This window comes from Helianthus annuus, chromosome 8 (assembly GCF_002127325.2).
Source record: "Helianthus annuus cultivar XRQ/B chromosome 8, HanXRQr2.0-SUNRISE, whole genome shotgun sequence".
NCBI classification, from domain to species: domain Eukaryota; kingdom Viridiplantae; phylum Streptophyta; class Magnoliopsida; order Asterales; family Asteraceae; genus Helianthus; species Helianthus annuus.
The window spans coordinates 16,658,039-16,685,919 of record NC_035440.2 but is presented as its reverse complement, the minus strand read 5'-3'; the positions used below and the strand labels follow the sequence as shown (position 1 = coordinate 16,685,919).

At 35.3% G+C, this 27,881-nt stretch overlaps 2 protein-coding genes, 1 long non-coding RNA gene and 1 pseudogene across 4 annotated transcripts; all 4 read left to right on the top strand.

Moving 5' to 3' along the window:
- Positions 1–2,538: 2,538 nt before the first annotated feature.
- Positions 2,539–4,391, top strand: LOC118479396. Of its 2 annotated transcripts, none has more exons than XM_035976477.1 (3): positions 2,539–2,915; positions 3,129–3,269; positions 3,516–3,597. In XM_035976477.1, exons 1-3 carry the CDS (start codon positions 2,739–2,741, stop codon positions 3,522–3,524), a joined length of 327 nt encoding a protein of 108 aa, XP_035832370.1. In that variant the 5' UTR covers positions 2,539–2,738; the 3' UTR covers positions 3,525–3,597. The 2 variants fall into 2 exon arrangements, 1 of the variants encoding a protein (XP_035832370.1); XR_004864770.1 differs by lacking the exon at positions 2,539–2,915 and adding an exon at positions 4,031–4,391 and having other exon boundaries at positions 3,119–3,269; positions 3,516–3,653.
- Positions 4,392–4,533: 142 nt separating this feature from the next.
- Positions 4,534–7,419, top strand: LOC110869652 (annotated as a pseudogene).
- A 1,676-nt stretch (positions 7,420–9,095) lies between these two features.
- On the top strand, positions 9,096–11,129 carry LOC110872228. Its single transcript, XR_002554313.2, has 4 exons — positions 9,096–9,394; positions 9,478–9,576; positions 9,911–10,033; positions 10,742–11,129. It is a non-coding gene; the product is annotated as an uncharacterized LOC110872228 (long non-coding RNA).
- A 2,091-nt stretch (positions 11,130–13,220) lies between these two features.
- Positions 13,221–16,307, top strand: LOC110872227 (receptor-like protein EIX2). Its single transcript, XM_035976476.1, has one exon. It carries the CDS (start codon positions 13,448–13,450, stop codon positions 15,851–15,853), a length of 2,406 nt encoding a protein of 801 aa, XP_035832369.1. The 5' UTR covers positions 13,221–13,447; the 3' UTR covers positions 15,854–16,307.
- The last annotated feature ends 11,574 nt before the right edge of the window (positions 16,308–27,881 follow it).

Here is a 27,881-nt window from a genome sequence, read left to right as displayed (position 1 = left end):
TTGAATAAACTATTATATATCGTATATTAATAGAGTATCTAGTTAATGATTAAATACTTATTTATTATCCGCATAACACACGATATGGTTTCTGTTTGTTTATTATTCTTTGATTAGTTTAATATTTGTGAATTAATTATTTTCATATCGTGTCAAGAGATATTAATAATTTATTATATATTAGATTTAGATATTAATAATAGTATTAAAAGATTGCAGGAGAAAATGTCATGTGTTATTAATTGAAGTTATTTATTAATCTTAGATAAAGATAAGGATAAAGATTAAGAGCATTCACATCCTGGAATCAAAATTTGTATGTGAGGTTTTTAAAATATAAAGAGTATAAAAAGTGGTTGTGAGTAGAGGAGAGAGAAAATGTTACCGTTCATCTATATACTTAGGGGGACACTGTTCACCCACTATAATTTTTTAATATATAATGAAAGTGGTTGTGAGTGAACAAGAGAGAAAAATGTGATGGTAAAGATATAAAAATATTATTTAATTGAAAAGAAGAGAGAAAAAGTATTTGTTTTTAGTGGAAATATATTGATATAGGAGTTGTTTTTTAGTGGAATGTATATATATTTTTAGGGAGCTAGATGTGAATGCTCTAAGATAAGTGATATCTATATATTGGTATTAATATTAAAAGAAATATATTAAAATAATATAAATAAAATTTGTAAGGTTGAAAGAGAGAATGACAGACATTATTTGTAGTCCTTTATTATATGTTAGATTATATTTTTATAATTACCTTTTTTGTAAAGTTAAATTAATAATTGTAAAACTTAACTTTTTTCTTTGAACAGTAAAATTCTATGATTATATAATAGGGCCGGCATATGCTGTAAAACCCAAAGTTTACAATACAGAAAGTAAAACAAAACATGACATACATCCCCCGTCCCCCATTACAACCTTTATAATACTATATCTCTTATATTAAAGTCCACCCACCTCTCCCACACTATGTTCTTGAACTTTGACTTGCACTTTAGCCATAAAAATGTATCTGCTTTAATATCTTCCACAATATTGTTACCATAATACTATATCTCTTATATTAAAGTCCACCCACCTCTCCCACACTAGGTTCTTGAACTTTGACCTGCACTTTAGCCATAAAAATGTATCTGCTTTAATATCTTCCACAATATTGTTATCAGATCGTGCAGTTCCTTTGAACTCTCTTTCATTTCTTGCTTTCCACAAGTTCCATACAGTTGCTTGAATCACCAGCTTCACAATTTTCTTCCACCCTTGTGAGCCTAGTTACTCATTTATGCAGCACATGATTTTATCGATTGACCTAACATCAGTTGATGTAGGTAACTTCATCCATGCCAATATATTCCACCAAATAGTCTTCGAACTCGTGCAGTCGCTTACCAAATGTTTAACCAATTCATCGGCTACTCCACACCTCGAACATATATCGTTGTTTAGCATAATGCCTCTTTTCCTCAGCTCGCTTTTTACCAGAATTCTTCCCATTGCCGTTCTCCAGGTGAAATAATTCACCTTAGCTGGTACCCATGTGTTCCAATGTTTCCACTGTTCCTCTTGTTCACTTATTGTAGGCTTCATGAGTTGGTCTTTTATAATTGCAACTGAGAATTCTTCCCATTTGTCTGTCATCCAACCCCACCGATCTTCCCCATTATTAAAAGTTGCGTTATTTAAATCATTCAACATACCTGACCATTGTGCCCATTCGCCCTGTTTGGAGGCCGAGACCAGCCGATGTTCCACTGGTTTTCATTATCGAGTCTGATAGCTATATCCGCCACTTTGGCATCTTTGTTCTTCACAATGTTAAATAGGTCTGGATATTTATCTGCAAACGGCATTCCTCCGGTCCAATTATCCAACCAAAACTTCGTCTTTGTTCCATTTCCCAATTTTACAACCGGTTTTCTATTGTCAATTGGTATATGTTTCTTGCTTTTTTTATTTTCATATATTGCCTTGACAACCTTCGCCCATAAAGCTTCCGAATTCGTCTTATATTTCCATCCCCACTTTACCAATAAAGCTTAGGGGGTGTTTGGCCTAGCTTTTATTTTTTTGGCTTATGCTTATATTTTAAAGTAGCCTATGCTTATTTTCTTTCATTTGATAAGCTATTTTTAAGTGTTTGGATTAGCTTATATTCTACAAGTTAATAAGCTCTTTTTAAGTGTTTGTGTTAGCATTGTGTGTATCAGATTTAAATGAGTTAATCCACCATTTGAGGGTAAATGAGTAAAAAACCATCTTCTTCAAATAATCTTATTCAAATAAGCTAAAAAACCATCTTACCATAAGCTTTTTGGAATTAGCTTATATCTAATCTATATATATATAAACATGATAAATAAGGGCTTATATGTCATGTTATAAGGACTTGGGAAATGATGTGGCATCACCATAGGGCTTCTAAATCTGAGTTTTGGCTCCAAAAATTCGGGTCAATTTTTTCTTCATTTGGGTAAACACGGGATCCGGATTTTGACCCATGTATATATTGTTCTAAAATTCTAAATTTCCTTATTCTTTTCATTCAAGAACCCTGACAGAACTCTATTCTCTCGATCTTCCCTCTCAAAACCCTAGGGCCGCCTACGTATTTTGTTCAGTTGAAGGGTTTTTGGTTCAGATTTGTTCATCAGTTTGATGTTAAATTCGAATTTGATCTTACAACCATCTTCCTCTTTGTCATTTTCTTTTGTTCTGATTACGATTTTCTTATGAATCCATTTACAATTACCACTACGGAGATTTACACCATTAAAGCTTCAAGGGTTTTTCATTTTTCCACAAGTTACACCATTAAAGCTTCCATCTTTTATCACTCTAGGGTTTTATGCTCATCGCTTCTTCCAATTTCTCACCTTTGTATTCAGAATTTGAGATCCAGTTCAATAGTATGTATATTCTTTCGATTCGTTCACTTTAGGGCTTAATTCAATTTCTTTGATTTTTTTATTGGTTTGAATTTGTTTTATGCATGAGGTTGTTTTTTGAGCTTTTAGTAATATTATTAGTATTAATATTAGTTGTTAAAGAAAGTCAGACTTGAGCTTTAATAGAGTTTTGGTGTTGATCTGAGTGGAAATTGTGGGTTTATGTTCATTTAGTTTAGAAGTGGGAAAGTGAATGTCTGGTTCAGGGATGGATTTTGGCCCGGAGAGCGGTGGCGCTGGCATAATTTTAACGCCGGCACGGTTTGTGTGGCCATATGGGTGAAGGAGTGTGTACTTAAGTGGCTCTTTTACAGGGTGAGTTTTAGTGATTATGTTTGTTTTTAAGGTTACATGCCAAGTGTTTGTGATATTGCCTGAATGAATGGATTGAAATATTGGTTGATTGGTGGTCAATTGCAGCAGTTTTGAGTTATTTATGTTTGAATTTGTTTGAAATAAATCTCAGGTTCAATAATAAGAAACTGAATAACCCAATTCAAGTAGAATTATATGCTCTTTACTTTTGTGAGTATGATTTTAAACATTCTTACACATTTACAGGATAAGTAAGAGAACGCTTCCAACAAGGTTTGGGAAGCATAGAGGATTTGCTTTTGTCGAGTATGTAAACCAAACAAGAGACGAAAAACGCCCTTCAAGCTCTCTCTATCAAACACTAATTTTTATGGACACAATCCGGTACGTTGTTTTCGTGAAAATATTTAATTAAATTACCAATTTGGGTTCTTAGGTGTCCATCTAACGGTTTTAACAACTTTTTTTTGTCAATAGAATACTAATGTGGGCTTGGAAGGTCTCATTTCAATCTTTTATAGGCCTTTTTATACACATATTATGGCAAATATCAATTGGGTATCAAAATATATTTGTTCGAGGGTTATCAAAATTTTTTTTAAAAGACCATTTAAATATAAAAAATTGAGTTTAGTCCCTTAATCTAGATTCAATACAACACGGATATAAAAAGAATATTGGTATGGATCATGAAGGCCTAACCGGAGATATCACCATATCGATTATTGTGTTGAGTATTTAAGAGATATTTTACTTTTTAGGAAATGGTGAAGGCTCGATCAAGAATAATGGTATACGAAGGAGGAGTGTTGCAGGTGAAAACATCTTTGGTTTTAAAAAGTGCGCATATGGCCCAAAGTGCAAGCTGTTAACCCCCCTGGGCGAATGTTTTCCTATGTAATCCATCATGCTTGATTACATATTTGCGCGGGCTATTTTAAAATTTGTTTACACATGTTAGTATTTGAAACATGATGAAGTACAAGTGTATGGGTTAGGGACTCTACCAGTTTTTATTTTTTGAATTAAGGGTTTATTAGTTGTGTCATGATTGTTTTGTTTAAGGTCCCCAGATTTAAGTCGTTTTGCTAATATCACCATATTATTCTTGATATTAGGATATATATACATTGCTTGATTACTTAAAATTAGGGGTGGCAAGATGAGTGGGTTGGGTAACGGGTCATATTTTAGTATGGTCCAGCTCAACCAGCAAACACTTTCTAGATTTTTTTTATAAATATTATGTCCTCATCTTCGTATTATGGACTGTAGTGGCTGCCATTTGAAGGTTAACTGGAAGTTTATATGTGCAATTAATTAAGTTTTAATTGTTGTTAGCTTCTTGATGACGTAGTATACCGGAATAGTGATTTTTTTGCCACTTGGCGGTTTGTTATTGGTGGCTTTTTCCCCCTTTATCTGATCTTGGTATTGTTTGTGGTTTGTTATTCGTGGCTTTTTTTTATAAATATTGGTGGATTTTTTTGGATGATTTTGCCAGTAGAGTTTTATATATATTATCTTGGCACTAAATTGGAAGGCAAGAAAACGCATGCCCTTTTTCTGCTTTTTGAGTCGATAAGTGTAGAGGGTTTGATTTCATCGATAGATTGAAGAGTTTACTCGAAGCCGAATGCCCTGGCATTGTTTCTTGTGCTGATATTGTTTGCTCTTGCTGCTAGAGACTCCATCGTTGTCACCGTAAGAATTCATATTTCATTACCATAAATCAGACCCTAATACAAACATACTGATTTCTTTCGGTTTTATTAAAGGGTGGCCCTTCTTGGAAAGTACCAACGGGCCGAAGAGATGGGGTGATATCAGTTGCATCAGAGTCGTTAGCCGAAATCCCCGCTCCATTCGACAACATCACCACCCTCATACAAAACTTTGCCAATAAAAGTCTTGATATAAAGGATCTTGTTTTGCTTTCAGGTTAGTTATATTACAATACAAGATGTTTGATGCATTTTGTTTGACTAAATTATATGCCTTTTATATGAATCAACTTAATGATAAGTAAACGAGTCAAAATTGTCACCAGAACTGATACGAAGTTTACTATATTTTGATGTTATTTTAGGTTCTCACACTATTGGAATCTCGCTTTATACCTCATTTTCAAACCGTCCATACAATTTGACGGGTGTGGGAGATCAAGACCCGACACTCGATAGTGAATACGCTGCCAATCTTAAATCAAGATAATGCAGGACACAAAACGACAATACAACACTAGTTGAGATGGATCCTGGGAGCCGTACCACTTTCGATCTTAGCTACTACTCGCTATTGCTAAAGCGTAGGGGATTGTTCGAGTCTGATTCGGCTCTGACTAGGGACTCGAACACGTTGGCATTAATAAACCAACTCCTTCAAGGATCACTTCAGAATTTCTTAAGTGAGTTTGCAATGCCCATGGAGAAAATGGGTCGGATTGAGGTGAAAACGGGTACCTCCGGTGAAATCCGAAAGAATTGTGCTGTTGCAAACAGCTAAGTGTGTAGTCCTTTGATGTTTTATTTATTTTGATTATTTCTTATTTATGTTTGTTGGGGTGTTTTTATTTTCTATCTATCAGTTAGAGACACGTGGCCAGATACGTTAACATTATCGATTTTAATATTTCAGGTACACAACCTTTTGAGTTCTGCTCATTATCACTAAGCTGGCTTTCAATTACTATTTAGAGGTTCTGTACTCCCATATTCTTAAGATCTGGTCTAACTGGACAAATTTTATATTTTGTGATGACGGTTGTAAACTATTATTGCAGATAAAGCCACTTGTGGGTCCTACAAAAGCTATCATGCGTGTTCATATCAGAACTTACGCATGGCATGAGTTCTTCCCTCAGGGTAATAATGAGAATATTAAATGAATTATGAAAAGTTCAAGACTCAGATATGAGATACCCTTATATTTGTTTTCCGAATTTGGATTGTGTGGTTTTGCAGCAAGGAACAATATTGGTGTGGTGGTTGCACTCTGGGCTCCAATTTTTGTGATTCTCTTCCTTATTTGGTTTATAGTGAAAAGGTGAAAACCAGCAGCGTATACATTTGGGACTCCACAAGTATATCAGATTACGCTTTGCTAATGTTTGGTGGTAATTTAATTCCAAGCAAGAATGGAGATGTCATTGAGATGCTCGATGTGTATCTTCAGTTTTCTGCGTCCAAGAGTGTGTTGGGATTGATAAAGGTACGTTTTTGCGTTAGATATGGTGATATGGGTGGGATGAGTAACGGGTAAAAATTGTTCGGGGTCAAAATGGGTGATTTTCCATACAGGTATGGTTCGAGTTTGATTGGTCTAAATTCTAAAACACTTTCTTTTTTGCAGATTTGCTAGCTCCCATTGAGGTTCTTACCATCTATTGTCCAAATAATCTTCTGGGGATCACACAAATTACTCAAGTTTTTCAAGATACTGACATTGGTTAATCAAGATAATGACAAAATGCACTTCAGGTATATGTTTTTATCTAAATGTGATGCTATAATATAAAGAGTACAAAAATCTTGATGCACCAGTTTGGTTTGTTTAAACTGTAACCTGATACTTGATCGTTTCTTATTAGCCTTGTGAAAGACTTATAAATATAATTTAGGCGATATTGAATCTCAACTTTATCGCCCGGCTTTTGATTTGATCATAATATTAATTATGCTTAATCCGCCAATTCGCAATTACCGGATTTGTGAAGGTGAGAAACTTTCAGGTGTTCTTGTAACAAGAATCTTTGATTTCAAATTAACAAAAATCTTTGTTTCCATTCAGACAATTGCTTCTTTGAAGAAAGGTGCATATATTTTGAAGTACGATCGAAGAGGATAGCCTAAACTTTGTCCTTTCAGGTACAAAAACTTTGATCTGATTTTCGATCAAGCATCAATGTGGTCATCGGACTATAAGTGCGAAGAAAACGAACAAAAAAACATTCTTTCTTCATGTTTTTTGATAAACTTGGTAGCTTATAACTGTTGTTTGTTACTACATTGCACCAAAAATGTTAGTTGAACTATAGCAATGGTTCAAAAAGACGACAAGTGCACCACATGGTGGTTAATGTTATGTTGAGAAATTTTCATATATTGTCATAACAGATTTCTATTTTTTTGGCCGTATCAGTACGTTGTTATTTGACCCATTTGTGTTGGAAGTTGTACCAAATTGAAAGGAATTGTGAATTATAAATTAAAGAACTTAGTTTAGATGTTGAATTAAAGTGAAGGCACCGGTACATATCTCATGAAATTGATACGTAAAGTGGGAAGTGATTGAATATATTGTGTGGAATTGACTTGGACATGTTAGAAATGATGAGATGGGTCGAACTTTACAGATGGCGTTGCTTACACCATGTCTTCAAAAGTGTGGGTTTTTTTTTTTTTTTTTTTGCATTACTTTTATTGATACACGTATGATTAATGTAATTTAAATTTTCCAACCCGGGTTACCACCCGGGTGATAACCTAGTAAATAAATAAATAAATAAATTCTAATAAAAGACTCCAATAAATGCCATGTGGCATTTTCTCCTTCAACCTAAGAGTTTAATTTTATTTTATCTTTTATTTTTTTCATTTTATTTTTATCTTTTAAATAATTAGTTAATACATGAATATCACTTATGCTTAATCTTATCTATATCTTTATTTATTCTAATATTATTGGTTATAACCAAACCATAGATCCATGTTTTAACATAGTATGATCGGAGGATAGCATAGATTTATCACGGATAGTTTAGGATTATTATTATTATTATTATTATTATTATTATTATTATTATTATTATTATTATTATTATTATAAACAAATAAATTCTACAGGTTACATATATAAGATCCAGAATATATAATGAAAGTATGATTTCATTAATATTAAAATGTTTTTTTCCCACGATGTCTTGATTCACATACACTACAAAATCTAGAAAGATGTTTAGAATGAAGGGATCAAATGAATTTTTTTAAGCATATACCCTTTACTACCAATATTATAAAGTGGATTATGCATAAATAATCAATGTTTTAATAACCAAAATATAAAATTAGAGCCTTACTTAGGGCCTTGGTAACTGTGGCGGCTAACATGTTTAGTTGTGGTTAATGATCGGTTGTTGTTACTGTTTCCTGCCGAAGAAAAAAAGTACCTAAGTTTTTTATTTGTCATATTTTCCATACTATTTGTGGATGATATTAGTATATCATCTTACTATATTGTTTTCTTTAAAAAACATAGCTTATCATATCATTAATTTACAAATTAGAATTTTATTATAATTCATTTGCCACAAGCTTATCACTTACAGTGTATTTTTAAAAACACTTACAGTCTTATCATTATTTTTATATTTTCGTGTTACTCTGTTATAGCCCTAAATAATAAGATAACGCGTAGTAACTTAAAAGAGAGGTAAAAACTTTAAAAAAAATATGGATAGTAGAAAATGTAATTTTTCAGTTTCTTTTATTATTTTATTTTATAACACAACAAATCATTTCACTTATAAATATTATTATATACAAATTTGTTATTTATTTCTTTTCCGATATTCAACCCGTGTAATATATGGGTTTATAAGCTAGTAAGCTAATAAACATAAGTTTAAAAAGCTAAACCAAACACCCATTAGTGCTTATTTTGTAAAAATAAGCTAAAAAAGCTATAAGCTTAGATAAAAAAGTTAGGCCAAACACCCCCTTAACAGTTAATAAAAATAATTTTTATAAATTTCAAGTTTTCCAAAAAGGTAAACTTTTAACTTAATTTAATAAACAAATTAAGATTTATATTTAAAAAAAAAAAAAACAGTATCGAGAAATTGCTCCACATCTTCAAGTCGCCGCTGTATGGAGAGTTGATGGTGAAGGATGATGCCTGTTAGCAGCGTTTTATTATCAATTTCACATAAGATCTAGGGCGTAATTTCTGGTTGTAGAAAGTAACAATTTGTAGACGACGAACTCAATTCTCCTGAATTCGACCCTTAATAAACTTCTATTTGGTGAAACAAGAGACAATTGATTCCAATTCGATTCATAATTCGTCATCGAATCTGTTAGGTCTGGTCATGTCAGAAATAGACGATTGGGGTGTGGTGTGGTGAGGTGCGATTTCAATTCTAGCTTTTTGGCTTCTTCGACTACAAGTATTAAAAGCTTATTCAGTTTTCTAAATTTGTTAATTACAGATTGTTAACATCGATGTTACTGATTTGTGATTTGGAGGTTCATAACAGTAGAGAGATTTAATCTTGTGTAGGTTTACTCACTTGAAGATGGCCCACCAGGTATTCGATGAAATGTCTATTGACATTCGATTTTGATTTTGTTGCTCTTTGACTTCGGCTCACATGTTCCATCAAATGCCAATTGACTTTTAATATTGATTTTGTGTTTTGCATGAGGCCTTGAACCATTTGGGTATTTTTTATGCTAGAGTTCAATTTTTAGAAGTAAACTAGCATGTTTTAACATAATTGCCGTCCCAAGTATGCTGATTTTGTTTGACTAGATGTTATGTATGACCAGTTACAAACACAAACGGTCATTTTGATGGCCACATACAATTTATGTTCGTCACTTTGAGACTTTTGTAACATAACTTTCATGTTGTATTGGTAGTTTACATGTTAAGATAATGCACAAATTGGGTGTGGAAGCTATGGGAGTTGGAGCTTTAAAATTTACAAGACACCATAGAATGCAGCAGAGAAACCTGCATTTTGATTCATTATTCACAGTGAGGTATATATACATTTCCACTTGCGTTCAAATAACACAGAGTATTTGCTAAAATGAAGAGGATAAGACTTTTTACATTAACATTTAAGCGTTTAAGAGAACAAAATATTGTTTTTGTGTGGAAATAATAACAGTGCAAAAATCGCATCTGTTTAACGTTCTTACTTCTTACCATGAGATTGAGGGTAAAGACGAAAGCTCAACATACGAGGTAAATGGAAAGCTAAGTTTGAGATATGGGTCAACCGGGTAGTTATTGGTTCTGACCAGATGGAGGATGCATTGACCCGAAACATCCAATGTCCTCACCATTGGTCTTCAACCTGATCATTTTCGGCAGTTTTACTCCAAGCTTCACCTTTTGACTGCCCCTCACTTTGAGAGGTGTGGGGTGAAACCAAATCTTTATCATCTCAATATTTTTTTGAATAAAATGATATATAAGGTTTCACGCATTAGATTTACCCTTAGGTGAATATCGACCCACTTGACCTGTTTCTCTTTTAATTTATTTTTTATTTGACCCATTAGTGATAAATGATTGCCCATTTCATGATATTCATTAAATCCAACAAATTGTTGCAAGATCTCTCAATGGGATTTCAATTGAATATGGTGATGATTCTAAGAAACCTTTAAAATTTTGCACTTTTACATCTCTTTCGGGTGGACTACAAAGGCTTATGGTGATAACTTTGTTTATCTTTGTAGGCAAGGTGTCTACGAAAGTTGATGATGGCAATGAGACTAATCTTCGATTCAGAGTAGAACATCTGCTTAAACAGTTACACGTGTAGCGATTAAAACCCTTAATTTTAAGAGGATTGCTGAGACTGCTGGAGTGGTGGTTTCGATTGAACCCAAGCCGATTCCAGTCACTTTTGTTTTAATTTTTTGAGGTGCTTAAAAACAGTTAAATGTTTTATATTTTTTATTGATTCAATGCCATGTTTATTTTAAGGTAATATAGAAGTTGAATATGCAAGGTGCTTAAAAACACCCCTCTGTGTTAGTGTGTCGAGGTAACGGTCAAAACAAACAGTTTTTTATTTTTCTTAAATCTGGATAAAAACATTCCGGGTCGGGCTAGATTTGAAAACGAGCTGCCAACTCTCCAACATTCAACCAGGTATATGCTTTCCTTTAACTGATTATGATACATTGTATTTATGAGGTATTCACTTCTTTGGTAGTTGGTATATTACATCTTGTAATTTGTTGTTTGGTTCTCATATACGTGTTTTATATATTTTGTTTATTTAGATCAGTTAATTTTAAAATTTATGAAACAATAATGAAACTTGAATGGCTTTTTTTAGTTAGAAATAGTTTGAGGAATTTTCGTTAAATATTATAACTTATGTTAAAAAAATTAATAAAGATAAAAGAATGTAACCTATAGAAAATAAGAAGTTAAATGGTCTATGATTACCATTGGGGTGGTGGTCATTGGCAAAGACAAAGCCTTTAAACACCTTGGGAGAGAGGTCTCGGGTTCAAGTCTCACAGACGACAACAGGAATAAAAGGAATTTGTCGTTCAAAAAAATGGTCTATGATTGTTTGATGGCTGAAACGACTTACATTTTTGGTTTGAAAGCCGCAGTCAACATATAGGATTCATTTCAGTTTTTTTCCTTCTAAAACTGAACCGTCAAAACCAAACTTTAAATTCATGGACACCTGCGGTTTATCTCAAATGGGTCAACTGATAAAAAAACAGTTTGCATAGGAAATCAAACACGTTACAGAGTACGCTTAGGATTTATGATCTTACACCTAAAGCTTTTCAATCCTTTTATTTAAAAAGTTAGATTATTATTTAAATGATGTAGTTTTTATCATCATATTTATCACACAAATATTTAACAAAATAAAAGATAAAATATTTGGTATAGTGTTTAACCTCTTTCATTCTTCTTAAAAAGATATCATAAAGGATTTTTTGTATTCTACCTTGGTATTAAAGAGTTGCTCGAGCCATCTTGTGACTCGTTGAGCAAGCATGTTTCTCTTCTAAAACTTCTAAAATTTTGAATTACGTATTTTTAACAGATAGTGAAGGGTTGTCCTAAAGAGAATATGTAAGTATGTTTATTTATCTATTCACATTGTAGAGAAGGGTTGTCCTAATATAAGAAACTAACAAAGTAGTCAATCTTTTTTTATCACTGTATATGCTTTATATATGAATACATAAGAGTCATGGGTGAACACTTGCAGACAAGTTTTGAAATTAATTACTCCCATGTATGAATACATAAAAGGCATTTGCGACTTGAACTGCTTTTGCATTTCAATAGTAACAGGCACTCACATATATTGTGTGGGAAAAAAAACTAATGATTTCCGGAGAAAATATAAGGCAACCCATGATAGAAAGAAGCAATTTTGTGGACACAATTTGTCCACTGATCTTCCACAACAACTAGCAAAGTCTTCCACATTGGCAATTAGGTCCAGTCCATCTACACAGTTATCACTTCTTGTAGTTTGTTCATCACAACAACTCATATTTCATCTCATTTTTCTTAAAAGTTGAGGTTGTATCATGGGAAATCGGTGGATTTGGGGGCTTCATCTCGTTTTCTTAAGCATGTTTTTGGTTGCAACCAAACATACTTGTCTGGGTGCTCAAAATTTGACAATAAGCTGCCATGAACGAGAGAGGTTAGCACTACTCGGGTTCAAACACAGCGTTAAAGATGACTTCAAAGTACTCTCATCATGGGTTGGCAGTGATTGTTGCTCATGGAAAGGAGTCACTTGTGATGCTGCCACCAGAAGTGTTGTCAGCCTTCAACTTAGGGGAAATTTCTATGACGGAGATTACTTCTTAGAAGGTGATAAGGTGAATAAATATTTGGCTGAGTTAAGGAATCTAAAACATCTGGATTTGAGTGGGAATAATTTTCAAGGAAGTCTGATTCCTAAATTCATTGGATCCTTCAAGCAGCTAAGTTACCTCAATCTCTCTTATTCATGTTTTGGTGGTATTATTCCCCATCACATTGGAAATCTCTCCAATTTGAAGGTTCTTGATCTTGGTTCATCTTCAAATGACGAGTCTTGGCTAATCACGTCAAATGATATGGCATGGGTTTCTGGCCTTTCCTCACTTGAGCATCTTGACTTGAGCAAAGTGGATCTTTTACAAGCAAACAATGTTGATATGGTATTTTACATGATTCCTTCATTAACATATTTAAGTCTACGAGACTGTGAACTCTCTAATTCTAATCTTGGACTTCATCTTAATTCAAGTAAAATACTTCCCAACATTGAACATCTGGATCTTAGATCAAACTATTTTGAAGGTCAACTCCCTCACTTTTTTCAGAACTTTACATCCTTAACGTTCCTTGATCTTTCAGACTATAATCTTAGTCTGGCATGGAACTCTGTAAACCTGCTAAACATGATCCCTTCTTTATCTGAATTGCATTTGTCATACTGTGGACTTCACAGTGCCCACTTTTCACCCACTTCTTTGAATTCCAGTACCCATTCTAACATACAATATCTTGATCTTAGCTATAATTCAATTGGGGGTAGGTTTCCATCTGAACTAATGAACATCACATCCCTAAAAGTCCTTGACCTTTCATCTAGCAGTTTGAACTCATCAATTCCTGTCATGCCTAACCTTCTAAAGCTCGATGTTTCTCGTAATAACTTTGAGTACATCGAGTTTGTTGGGATTTGGAGACAATGTCATCTGAAGGAATTGAGCTTATCAAGAAATTATTTTGGAGGGGAATTGATAGGCCCATCATCAAACACGTCTGAATGTTCCCACTATGCTTTAGAGGTGTTGGAAGCAGATGAAAATGAATTAAACGGTTCGATTCCAGAATCTGTTGGAAAACTAAACAATTTAAGAGTCTTACATCTCAGTATAAACAGTTTTACAGGTTCAATCCCTAAAGCTTTGGAGAGATTAAGATCTTTAGAAGAATTAGATCTGTTTCATAACAAATTAACCGGTCCCGTTCCGACATTCCTTGGAAACCTTACCAAACTTGACCTTTCTGATAATCAGTTTAGTGGTTCTATCCCAGAATCATTGGGAAGATTAACAGGTTTAACTGATTTATATCTGCAATCAAACCTGTTAACAGGTCCAATCCCAGAATCATTGGGAAGATTAACAGGTTTAACTCATTTATATCTGCAATCAAACCTGTTAACAGGTCCAATCCCAGTTACAGTTGGGCAACTCACCAAACTCGTTGACTTAGATGTCTCTGAAAATTCTTTAGAAGGAGTGGTTATGGAAGCCCATTTTGCTAACCTCTCGATGTTGCAGTGGTTGGATATATCTTCAAATTATAAGTTGATTATTAATATCTCAAATGAGTGGATACCTCCATTCCAACTGAATTATCTTCAACTTAGTTCTTGCAAGATTGAAAATGGATTTCCAGAGTGGTTGCAAAATCAAAGGATGCTTGAGGAGTTGGTATTGTCTAATGCTAGCCTATATGGTCTTCCACCAACATGGCTTCAGAATATGCCCATACTTGATAAATTAGATCTCTCTCACAACAAACTCATTGGATCTTTGATAAACCTTCCATTTAGCGAACATACCAAGTTTTTATCTCTACAAGACAACCTTTTCAATGGGTCAATTCCAAGGTTAATGTGTAGAAGAACAAGCTTGGTAATTCTCGATGTTTCCAGAAATCGGTTATCTGGAAATATTCCTGATTGTCTAGAGAATCTACAAGACATGAGGATGCTTATACTTAGTTCAAATGGGTTGTCTGGAGTCCTCCCAAGTTCTTTAGGAAATATTAATTCATCATTAAGATGGTTAAAACTGAATGATAATAAGTTCAATGGCCAAATACCACAAGACTTGGGAAAGTTGAGAAACTTAGAAGTTTTAGATTTGGGCAATAACGAATTCTCAGGAAACATACCAAAATGGATTGGAGATAAACTTTCAGAATTGGGGATTCTCAGGTTGCATAAAAACAACTTCACAGGAGGTATTCCTCATTCTTTGTGCAAATGTTCATCTCTTCGTATTTTAGACATCGCACACAACAACTTAACAGGATACATCCCTCAATGTTTTGGAGAGTTGAGCGGGATGGTTGAGGCAAGAGATGCATTTAATTATGAAGTGCGTTACGAGGAGGAGTATAATCTGATGGATGTGATTCAAGTCATTAAAGGAAGCGAGCTTGAATATACAAAAACGATTTATTTGGTTGTTAACATGGACCTTTCAAGCAATAAACTTACAGGGGAAATCCCTGTAGAGCTAACTGCACTTGCTTCATTGATGGGTCTCAATTTGTCTCATAATCACCTGAGTGGGAGTATTCCAGATAGCATTGGAAACATGAAGGCGTTAACTTCTCTCGATTTCTCAGACAACCAATTAAACGGGACAATCCCTCCGAGCATGGCAGCTTTGAACTTTTTGAGCTCGATGAATCTGTCACACAACAACTTGTCAGGAAGAATTCCAGCTGGAAATCAATTGCAGACACTTAACGACCCATCAATATATGCTGGTAACAGGGATCTCTGTGGTGCACCTCTGCCAAATAATTGTTCTAATCATGAAAACCCACCAGCCACAAGAAGCAAGAACAAACACAAAAATGCTAATGAGCCAAAGAATGTATGGTTTTACTTGGACATAACATGTGGATTTGCAACAGGTTTTTGGGGTATTATTGGAGTTTTGGCATTCAAGAAGCAATGGAGAAGGAAGATTTTTATGATTGCAGAGGTAACCATGGATAAAGTATATGTGGTGGTTGCAGTGAAGATTTCCAAGATTAAAAGAGGCAGAGAAGCCTGATGCATTCTTATAAATTACAATATTTGTAAAATTGTTGTTTTGCTTTTAAATACTTATGTTGTGCTATATATATATATGTATGTATCATGGTTGTGTTTTATAAAAATAAAAATATTGCAATACATGAGATAGAATACAGGTGATAGAAGAAGTGGACGAAAGATTAGATATGCACAACTTACCAATGGGTAGAAAATCATGTGATGACAGTAGATTCGCTCTATGTTGAAATGCCATCCTCTATTTGAATTCGATCTTCCAGCTGAGTCCTGAATAGAAATAAAAAGGCAACAACAGCAGCAATGATGATTACCAAGAAACAATCCAAAAAGAGGTATGCAACAATTGTTCAGTAAGTGATACAAACAACTGTAGTTCAAATAACAAATCTCTCATTGTTTTTCGTTCTTTAGATTCTTTCTCGTTCTGTTGTCTTTCCTGCAAAATCTTTACATAACACAACGCCATTAGAATCTGCAAAATCTATACGTAATACAAAGTCCTTAGAATGACTAGACTGTAAGTTTCAAAAGTCTTAGATAAGGAGTTTACTTTGTTGACTTTAAAAGCATATGAAGACTTGTTGCTAGCATCACCTAAGGCCATGCGTAATGGGGCATCATTATAAAGGCATGAAGAGGGAGGGGAATTTCTAGGATAACGCCAAATGAAAGGAAAACAAAATGGGAAGTAATGAAAAGGCATTAAACGAGCGTTAACCATTACACTTTTTTTAAAGAAGCGTTATGATGCTGATGTGGCGGAAGTTGCCCCTTAGGGGCATTAACCATTACAGATGGTCTAATGGATTTGTTTAAGGAACTAGATGGTATTAAAATATCAAGCATCTTACCTTTTTTTAATCTTGGTTTTGGTTACAATTTACAACTGAATATCAATATATTATTTTGGGTTGCTATGAACAAAAGAGGCTAGCTCTGCTCAAGTTCAAATACAGATAGTGTCAAAGATGATTTCATAATGTTGTCATCATGGGTTGTGGATGATTGTTACTCATGGTATCAAGTTAGTTGCGATAGTTTCACCAGTAGACTTTGCCAGTTTTCATCTCTCCGGGGGAATGTAAGGGGATTTTCTAATTCATGTGGGGGAAACACTCACCACAACAATTTAAAAACATAACTTAGTTGATGAAGAGTACTTCATAAAATCGACTGAACTGCTTAAACCGAAGCCAGTCATCCGGTTTAAGGATTCATAAGATTCGGGTTTGACGGTTTAACTGTGTCAGTTTGGAATAGGCCGTTTAAACATTTCTAATTATTATTTTGAATTTTTAATTAGAAAGCGTACATAGGGTTGGGCTATATAGAAAACCCTATATATATAAAAAACCCTAGAAAACCAAAGCTCCCGACATTTTTTTTTTTGAAAAAAATAACACATGTAATATACATGTTTTTAAGACTTTTGGGCCAAAAAAATCAAAAAAGCGCCGAAGGGATATTTAAAAAAAAAAAAAGTTTCAGCGAATTTCAGGAAAATTATGTCTTTTTTGCTTAACACGTGTTAGGAGCTGAAATTTGTTTATTTTTTTTAAAAAATCCCTTCGGCGCTTTTTTGTTTTTTTTTTTGCCCAAAACACTCTAAAACATGTATATTACATGTGTAATTTTTTTCAAAAAAAAAAAATGTCGGGAGGTTGGGTAAAAATGGCTTCCCATTTTGGTTTCCAGAGTTTTCTAAGAATTTTAGGGTTTTTTATCTAGCATTACCCTCTGTATCCTAATTGATCATCAAGAAGTACCAAACCATTCATAAACACAATAAGATTATATAAATAATGAAACAAGAACCTACTTAAAAACCGTATCAACAAAATTGTAATAAAATTTCCTTAACTGCAATGATTTGAAAATAAGTATGCACATAAACAACTTATTGATCTCCTTATTCTGAAATTTATCTTCAACCTTCAAAAAACCACTTCATTTGGAGAGCAAATTCATATGAAAACCCAGCAACCACTGCCAAAGGGAACACATCCCAATATCCATCTACGAACAAACCAGCGGCTGCAACTTATATCCCGCAACAGTTTCACTAACTTCCTCTGGGTCACAATCGGTCAAAATCAACCCAACTTTGTTGTTAATGTGAGGAATTGCGCCAACAAAAGCAGGTTTTCCGGCAGATGGGGCATGGATGGCGAGTGAGCACCTCATGAAAGAATTCTTACCCATGACGACAGATGAGTGGGGTCGCAGTTCTTGCCTTATGGCCTGAATTTGGTTGACACAAAGATTGTCAACACTGACGATGAGGAGACGTTTGTTATTGTCTTTGAGATGGTTGTTGGTTCAGGCCCAAACTATATATTCACACTCACGTACAGAAGTATATATATTTCTATACTTGCTGCAACTCTAAAGAAATATATATGTATGTAAACAGTGGAATTGAAAGTGATGTTTCACAAAGTAAATAAAGTTGAAAAAGCTGCACTTCTCATTAAACAAAAACTTGGCTTTTATAGCCATACAAGATGTGAATAAAAAGAGAATAAAAAATATGCTTTCCTAAAGAATTGGTAAAACCCATGACTCCATCTTTATCCAACGTTCATATCCACCTCAAGATTCGGTCAACCCAGCTACCAACTCTAACTTATTAAAAACTATTAAAATAAACCATAAAACACTAAATGCCATGTGCTCTTATGTCTTCATGTATCCATCATGCAAACTGCAAACGTGACACAAGAAAAATCCATGCAAACAACCAGCTTATTCCATGCAAACTATGGACCAACTCATAACCTGCAACCCGCGACCCACGAACAAACAAGTAAAGCCAACAATCACCCCCTTAATCGATGTTTGTTCGTACCACTTTCTTCACAACAATGTCGGTTCATCATCTTCACATCGGTTCAAGTTGAGCTCTTCCGTTTTCTCCCACTTTGGACACTCCGATATATAATGCCCGACCTGGTTGCACTTGTAACATTTAACACGACTCTTGTCCCGTTGTAATCGACCGTCTCCTCGACCTCTCCCGGACTCTCGACCTCCACCTCGGCCACGCCCATAGTCTTCGCGGTTTGATTTACTACAACCACAATACTCACACTTGTGCTCCTTTTCTTTTGCCTTTTCTTCCGAACCTGCAAACAAGAGTTGGTTTTGATGCTCGGTTTGAGTCTCCTTATCCTTGACCCGTTCCTCATATGCCTTTAGCCGGCCAACAACATCATCAAAACCGACGGTCTTCAAGTCTACAAGCAGACGCCACCATATGAATGAACCGTTTAGGTAACCCCATAAGAAATCTCTTCACCACCTTTGTTTCCTCTATTTTCGAGCCGAGTGAGGCGGCTCGCGAAGCATATCCTGACAACCTATTAGCAAAGTCATTGACAACTTCTTGATCCTTCATTTCCAGATTATCAAACTCTCCCATGAGAGTGTGAAGTCTTGCTTCTCGAATCCGTTCCGCACCCAAATGACGGGTTTTGATGGCACCCCACATATCCTTCGCCGTTTTGAGATTCCCTATTTGCAACGTTTGTTCCTCGGGAATAGATTGAAACAAAAGAGCGATTGCAATATGATTCTTCTTCGCATCCACGTTGGTTCCCGGTTCGATTTGCTCCCATACCCCGTAAACATTGAAGATAACCCGCATCTTCATGGCCCATACCTTATAATTCGTGGATGACAACACCGGGCATTGAAGAGAAAGGTTGTTGTTCTCCTTAACGTTGACCAAAGCTTGATTCTCCGTATTAGGCATAGTTGTAAAATCCTGCTCTACCAAAGATTAATAATCAACTAAAACACTGCTGAAAGGCAAACACCTTTTGCTACCTTTCTCCTGCTGTTTTACACACTTGATTATTACCTTCTGGTCACTTAATATCTCCTTCGTTCTTCGATCAACAACTGGGTTAACAAGCCCGCTGATTTGGCCTTAATCACGACTCGCCTCCACTACCCTCTTGATCCCCTAGAACATAAACTCTCGAACCCGCTGACCTGCGATCACCTAGTTCTCTCTCCGATCACTGCTGATCTGTCGCCTCCGATCACTGCACACCGGTAACTTCTGGTCGCTGTAGCCTTGACAACTCCGATCGCTCCTTCCTACGATCAGATCAGGATGTAGCCCCTCTTCACTCGATCTAAGCTCTGATACCAAATGTTGGGGCTTGAACCTAAAATCTCTCTCTCCCAAAATGTTTAAAGGCTTTGCCTTTGGCAATGGACCACCACCCCATTAAACGTTTGTGCATAATTAAATCGTATATTTGAACATTTAAAGTTATTTTATATTTATTATTTTATTAATATTGTTAACTTTAAATAAGGGTTTCATTAACAACTTCTTAATTTTAAACAACTTATTACCTTTTTTTAACTAAACTATGTTATTTTAATTAAATAGTTTCCAAACAAGCCAACCAAAATATGTTGTAAATGTAGAGTTAAATGCTTGGTTGGTCCCTGTGGTTTTCAAAAATTGCAGATTTGGTCCAAGTGGTTTACTAATTACACGCGTGGTCCCAAAACTTGTCAAAAATGCACCCGGTTGGCCCCCAGCCCTAACATCAGTTAAATTTCTCAGTTAAGTCCATGTTAAATGACCAAAATACCATTGCCAAACTATAAAAGGGTAGTGAACCCTGTCTCATTCATCAGACCTTGAACCCCAAACACGCACACCACACACCACACACTCACCTCTGCTTCTCTCTATGCGAACCAGTCAAGGGAGCCCGATTTCCGGCGATCTCCGGCAACAGGTTGCTCCGGCGAACCCCCATAACCACCGTCCTCCTCTTTCTCTCACACATACACACCCCTGAAGCCTTATTTCATGAAAAAATATACAAATAGAAAAGAGAAAAATGAAACAAACGTGTTGTTGATCTATTTTTCTCAAAATCCATTATGAACGGCGAATCCAAGGTAAGGTTTAGATTTTAATTTGTGCTTCAGAAAAAGAAATATGGATGACAGTGAAATAGGGCATGCAAAGAGACAGAGTGTGTGCTGTGTGTGTTAGGTTTAAGCATCAAATTGATGTCTCTCTGTGTGGGAATCAGCGACGATGATGACTCGTCTTTATGGCTTCATCAAACTCAAAATCACCGATTCTTTCAGAACCCCTCTTTCATCTTCCCAATTAGGTTAACAGTTCAGTCCTCACACCACAATTTTGGCTTCTCTTCACCACAATTCCTTCCCGATCGGTATTCGATATTCTAAGAAAATAGAGAGGGAACTGAAAGAAATTAGGGAAGGAGTTTTGGGACGATTTTCTGCATATCTCATTAAAACATCAAAAGCTCCAATTTAAGGAGATTACAAAACAAGGAAATGTAAAGAACATGGACAGTACGTGGGTTTCATGGCATCCCATGATTCCCTTTATTCCAGCCACTCACAAATAAAAAGAAAACAAATAAAGTACTAGAACTTAATAAATTGCTTGTGTCCCCACTACCAACTCACGTGCCATATGAAGCTTCTGTTGACCCGTTGGAGAGTGTTGACCTGCATCCGGTACACATCAGACTGGTGCTAGAAGATAGGATTCTTGAGGCTGAGATATTGTTCAAGAAGCTCATTAAACAGAAACTGTGTGAACCTGATGTAGTTACGTATAACACAATGATTAAAGGGCTTTGCAAGTTTGGCTATAATGATATCGCCACTGGTTTGCTTAGGCTAATGGATGAAAGAGGCTGTAAGCCTGATGTTGTTGCATATAATACCATCGTTGATAGTCTTTGCAAGGACAAAATGATAGATGATGCTTTCAACCTTTTCAAAGAAATGGTATTTCACAAACTCATTCTACCAGATGTCATCACATACAACTCTTTGATTCATGGCCTTTTATAGTTAGGCAAGGGTATTTTGGTCATTTAACACGGACTTAACTGAGAAATTTAACTGATGTTAGGGCTGGGGACCAACCGAGTGCATTTTTGACAAGTTTTGGGACCACGCGTGTAATTAGTAAACCACTGGGACCAAGTCTGCAATTTTTGAAAAACACAGGGACCAACCAAGCATTTAACTCGTAAATGTATTATTAAACCGATTCGTGAAATGGGAATTTACTGACTGGTACGTGGTAGTCAAAATGGTTTGTTTTTGGAAATTGACCTGCAATATTAATACCCCTGGTTATAACCAGATTTTTAGACTGAGTTAGGCAATGTGATCAAAATAGCAAGAAAATGGAAAAGTCAGGGACCCAGAGGAGGAAAAAAACTATTTGGACTAAATGGCAATTTACTCTATCTAAAAAATATATTATCATTTATTTTATTAATGAGTATCTTATGTTGAGAGGATGGTTTGTTCAGTTCTTACTTGGTGTAGAGTAAGACACGGGTGGGTAATGATAGGAGACCTAGGGAAACCTGGGTTGGATCTTTGAGCCAAACGGGTTTTACCGTTAATTTCACCGTCGTGCCTACAGGCAGGTGGGTTACCGGCTTTCCCCGGAGTTAGTGGTGGACTCGGGTTACTTTCGAAGTACTCCGTTTGTCCAGTGGGTGCCCCAAAAATGCTCAGGATTAATTATGTTGGTCGTTAAAAAAAAAGTATCTCAAGAGTCTTTACCTGTCCTTAACCACCACCTTCCAAAACAAAACGCACACTAATGTACCATGCAAAGGCCTTAACCTTGCACATGTTATGACACGGCTGAAGAGAGGGGATCCACTACAAAGTGAAACACATTAATGATTATTTAGTTGATATCATTGGTTATTTGGTTAATAGTAAGGAAACGATGCTTCATGTAATAGCATTTTACAAAACAATTTTTAAAATTTCTCTTAGAATAACAATTTTTATAGCCAAACAGTGCATTTTATAATAATTTATTCGTTTATTTTTAAACTAAAGAACTTTTGCATTTTATATAGCGATACTAATGACTCTCATAATAATACATCCCGTCGCAACGCGCGGGTAACGTCAACTCGTTATATATAAAGCTTAAACTATAACTAAGATAACACATTATATTTAGGGGATTTAGAGCTAATGCCACATACAACAAAAAAATTCATATTGGGTAAATTATGCTAACGCTGGTATTATTAGATATTAATTAAATTTTGTTTTCATACGCGCAAGCCAATTATGATCTTCTCATGAATACTTAAAGGGTAACATTTTTGTTATAGTTGAACGCATTGTGTAAAGCTTACCGAACAATAAATTTGAGGTCACATAAGTTTTCTTAGTTACGTTAAAAAAATCCACAAATACTCTATAAATAATAAATTTTAGTTGCAAATGATTAAATTATGTTAATATTAGGGACATATTTGTTGTTAGTCATGAGTACTTAGCCCACAAACCATCTAAATGGGAACCGGTTTTGATACTCTCTCACCACTATTGCTCTACTGTGTTAAAATTTCTGAATTAATGCATAATAAGTTAATCATTTGCAATTAAAATTGGTTAATTATATTTATGGAGTATTTGATGTTTTTATAATGTGACTATGGGGCTGTTTGGCAAATGGTTAAGTACTGAACCATTAAGTGCTGAACATAGTTATCGATTGCGCCTGTTGCGAGCGCTATTGCGTTTAGCGATGCGAAGCGGCTAAGCGGCTCTAGCGACTGAAATGCGGGAAAAATAGCGACAATATCTTTTTTTATTTGTTACCTTATATATAGGCACGTATTCCGGCGGCGAATTTAGGCGCCGGTGCTGCAACTTCTGCCGGAAACGAGGAAGATGGAAACCGAAGGCTCAAATTGATAGGAAAGAAAGAAGAGATACCTTGTTTTGATGGCGTTAATAGTTTTTCTAGTGCTTTTCTGTAATTTCATGGTCGTCGTATACAGATTTGGAGTTCTGGACGGCGGAGGTTACAATTGGGGTGACGATCCAGCTATTTTAGGTTTAAATTAGTTTGTAGTTTTACAATTTAACCCCTCAATCTTTCTGTAGTTTACATTTATTCTCTAACTTGTAAATTTTTACATAAAAAGAGTGAAATTAGTTTGTGCATTTTAACATTTACCCCCCTCTATCTTTACTAGTTTACATTTGGTTCTTAAACTTAGAAATCTATGAATATAAAGTATAAAATTAACATTATAATATATGTATATAATTATAAGAGTAAACTTCCATTTTGCTCCCTGTGGTTTGGTCACTTTAACGGTTTTGCTCCAAACCTTTAAAAATAGCCATTTTACTCCCTGATGTTTCGGTTTTATTGCCAGTTTGCTCCCCGCCTCTAACTCCATTCACATTGTTTGTTTTTTCATTTTGCTCCCCGCAGGGAGCAAACTGGCAACAAAACCAAAACATCAGGGAGTAAAATGGCTATTTTTAAAGGTTTGGGGCAAAAGCGTTAAAGTGACCAAACCACAGGGAGCAAAACGGAAGTTTACTCTAATCATAAATAGCTATACATTTATTTTTAAAATTTTCTACTACCTTATCGCTATACACAAAATAGCAGGCGCTATTTCGTCGCTATCGCTACGTAGCATATAGGTCGTCTGTCGCTATTGACCGCTATTCGCTATCGATAACTATGGTGTTGAACCGGTAAGAGGTCTGAACCATTAAGAGTCAGTATAATGTCTAACTAACCGTTCAGAGGCAAATATCTTACCAATTCAGATTAGAGGTCTTAACCATTCAGACTCGGTATAATGTTTAACAATTCAGAGGCAAATGTGTGAACCATTCAGACATCTGCTCGTGAAACAAACAGTCTGAACCATTAAGTGCTGAATCAGTAAGAGGTCTGAACCATTAAGAAACCCGTTAAGAGCTAAACAAACAACCCCTAGGAAATTTTTCACAGTTAATGTATGTGATCTTCAGTTTGTTGTTTGGTAAACTTTGCACAATGCATGCAACTATAAAAAAATGCAACTATAAAACTCGATAACTTTGGTCAATGTGAATTTGTTGCTGTTTGTGCTATTAGTTTTAGATACCCGAAATAAAATGTATTATCTTAATTATTGTGTAAGCTTATGATGTATGAATTATGATTTTTAAGAAAAATAAGGAAATCGACGACCAACTGAAAGAAGTATAATTGGAGTTTTAATCATTATACGATGAATATAGTTAAATTAAATGAGCTAACTACTACTTTGTCTTCTTCTAAAAATGAAAGATAAAAGGGGATGGTACGTTTGATGTTTTAGGTTGGTAGAAGCTAATTTCGCTGATTTTTTTTTTCATTTTACACATATTAAAGCATGTTTTAGGTTGGTAGAAGCTAATTTCGCTGATTTTTTTTTTCATTTTACACATATTAAAGCATGTTTTAGGAATTCTAATCCCAACAACTGCTTATGAGTCGGCTTTCGATATTAGTGGTAGAATTATTGATAAATATAGAAACGCTTACATCGAGTCATTGATTTGTTCACATAATTACATAGGTCTACGCCGATGGCTTTTACAAAATTCTCACCTACATGCACTGATGAACTACGACTAGAACTCTAGAAGATGTGGCTTTGTTGCTAATATTAACTGTATGAATTGTTTCCATCTTAATCTCGGAAGTATAAAGATTTTGCTAGAGATTTACATTCACATATCAAAAATTTACTAATTTTAAGTATACTATTGTTATTAGTTAGAAACGATTCTTTTTAAATAATGTTGAGATCTAATACATAAATCAAATCTAAGTTGTCAAAAGAATTTAACCTAACAAATAACAACTTACATTATGTGTGAAAAGAATTAAAACATTCTACTTATTTTTTTTTTTTTTTTGAACGGCCGACAAAAAAATTTTATTCATATAGTAGCAAGGAGCTACTTATTTTAAGTATACTATTGTTATTAGTTAGAAACGATTCTTTTTAAATTTAATTTTACATGGACGTATCATGTTAAAATTACCATTGTACATGGTAAGCCGAAGAACCCTATGTCCCTGCAAAAACAATGGATTCATAATCAGCTTAATATATCATTGGTTGGGGAGAGAGCAAATATATATAAACCATATGTTGCAGACGATGTTAGAATTGAACGAAGGGGCGATTCACATTCGCCATACGGTAGACACAATGTTTTCATAACCGGACGTCGAACCGGTCTTCTCACCGGTTCACTGGTCGAACCGGTCCAACCGGTCGGACCGGATTTAAGAACCGGGTAAGTAAATTTATAATTTAACTTATATATAACTAAAAATATACTTATTTTTAAATATTTTTTAGATTTAAAATGGGTATTAAAGACATGTTGACTTTTTCAACCATTTAGCTACTTACATGTCTTGAGAATGGAGATCTATACATATTTACTTTCTTGAAAACTATTCAAATCAGATATCTTTTTTATCATCCAAGACAAACTTTAATCATAACCTACCTTCACTTTCATTTTACCTCTTTCCCTTCACAAATAAAATAACATATGTTTCCTATATCATCTTCACGCAAATAAGAAGACTACTAAACCACCTTCTTCTTCAATGGTAGGTCTTCTTTCCATGTATGAGTGCTTTCCACCTTCTTCTTCTTCTTCAATGGGAGGTCTTCTTTCCATGTATGGCTGTAACAGAAAGTTAAAAAGAGAGTTTTTTTTTTGAGAACTACATGAAGAACTCCACCGGTCCGACCCACGCGACGACCCGCCAGCCCGACCGCCGGGTTAATGTTGAAACAGACTGAAGTGCTGAACCGGCCCGGTAAAGGTTCCGGATCCCGGCCGGACCGGTCCGACCGGCCGGCCCGGTTTTAAAAACCTTGGGTAGACATAAAGTCGATTCAGAATCCCCGACAATGGGTTTCACTACCTAATCGACGACACCTTTAGCGCAGTGAAGGAGGCGACGATTGGCATTCAACGACGGTGCAAGAGGAACGATTGGGATTCACTTGCAACCTCATCACCGGAACCCCCATCGTGCTCCAACCAAGTGACACCGTCACATCACTGTCGTCGTTTTATTTTTTTTTAATAACGAAAACTAGCGATTTAAACATAAAAAATATTAAAAAAATTTGTGTGTTTTTTAGATTTTTTTAGATATTTTTGGTTGTGTTCACATTGGTTCTTTCGGTTCTCGCAATAAAGGGTGGCGTTCCTAAATGATCCTTCTCATATATATATATATATATATATATATATATATATATATATATATATATATATATATATATATATATATATATATATATATATAGGGAGCCGCTAAAATAGAAACCACCTCCAGTTGTAAGAACCGCGAGAACCACTTTCAACCAATCAGATTTTGCCACTCAAAAGGTTATTTTGGTCTTTTAATACTAAATGTCATTTCCCCACCTCTCTCTTCATTTATTATTGTCAGAAGTTTCTCTCTCCACATTTTTAAAACTCCATATCCTCTCTCTTAAACCACCTACCTTCCTTATCTCTTTCCTCTGTGTTTATTTTCTTATTTTCTTTTGAAACCACAAAGACATCATCTTCTCCATGAAGAAAACCTTACATCCTTTACATACCCACACATACGTAATCCAAACCAAACATACCCTCACACACACTAGTTGCCAGACCAAACTTTCACTCTCTCCCTCTCTATGATCCACTTTGGCGACCGGATTTACCGGCAGAGCCGAAGGCTGTCGGCGGTTCAGTTCCTCGGGCAAGACACCCCCTCCGACGATACGCCACACACCACCCCGTCCCCTGTTTATTAACCGGCGAACACACAACACCGACACCACCTCGATTCCTTCTTTTCCGGTGACGAAGAACAGAGAGAACAAAATCAAGAGTAGAACCGAGGAGAGAGAGAGAGAGAGAGATAACGACGGAGTTAGACGGCAGAGCCGCCTTTAGCGGCGGCGACGACACGATCTGGTTCGGACCGGCGAGTTTCACCGGTAAAATCTTGTTTTTCTGCATCTTTTGTTTTCTGAAAAATTATGTTGTGGTTGTTGATGATGATCGATGATGGTGGTGACGGCGGCGACTGTGTCGCCGCCGTCTGCGGCGGTGGGCGACGGGGACAGTGGAGGTGGTTCAATCATGTCAGACTTCTATCT

Excerpts from the sequence above, each read along its gene's own strand:
- LOC118479396 (XM_035976477.1), top strand. The coding sequence starts at position 2,739 with ATGAATCCATTTACAATTACCACTACGGAGATTTACACCATTAAAGCT. Across the intron at positions 2,916-3,128 it reads ATTTGAGATCCAGTTCAATA|TTTAGAAGTGGGAAAGTGAA; the intron begins GTATGTATATTC and ends ATGTTCATTTAG.
- LOC110872227 (XM_035976476.1), top strand. The coding sequence starts at position 13,448 with ATGATCCCTTCTTTATCTGAATTGCATTTGTCATACTGTGGACTTCAC.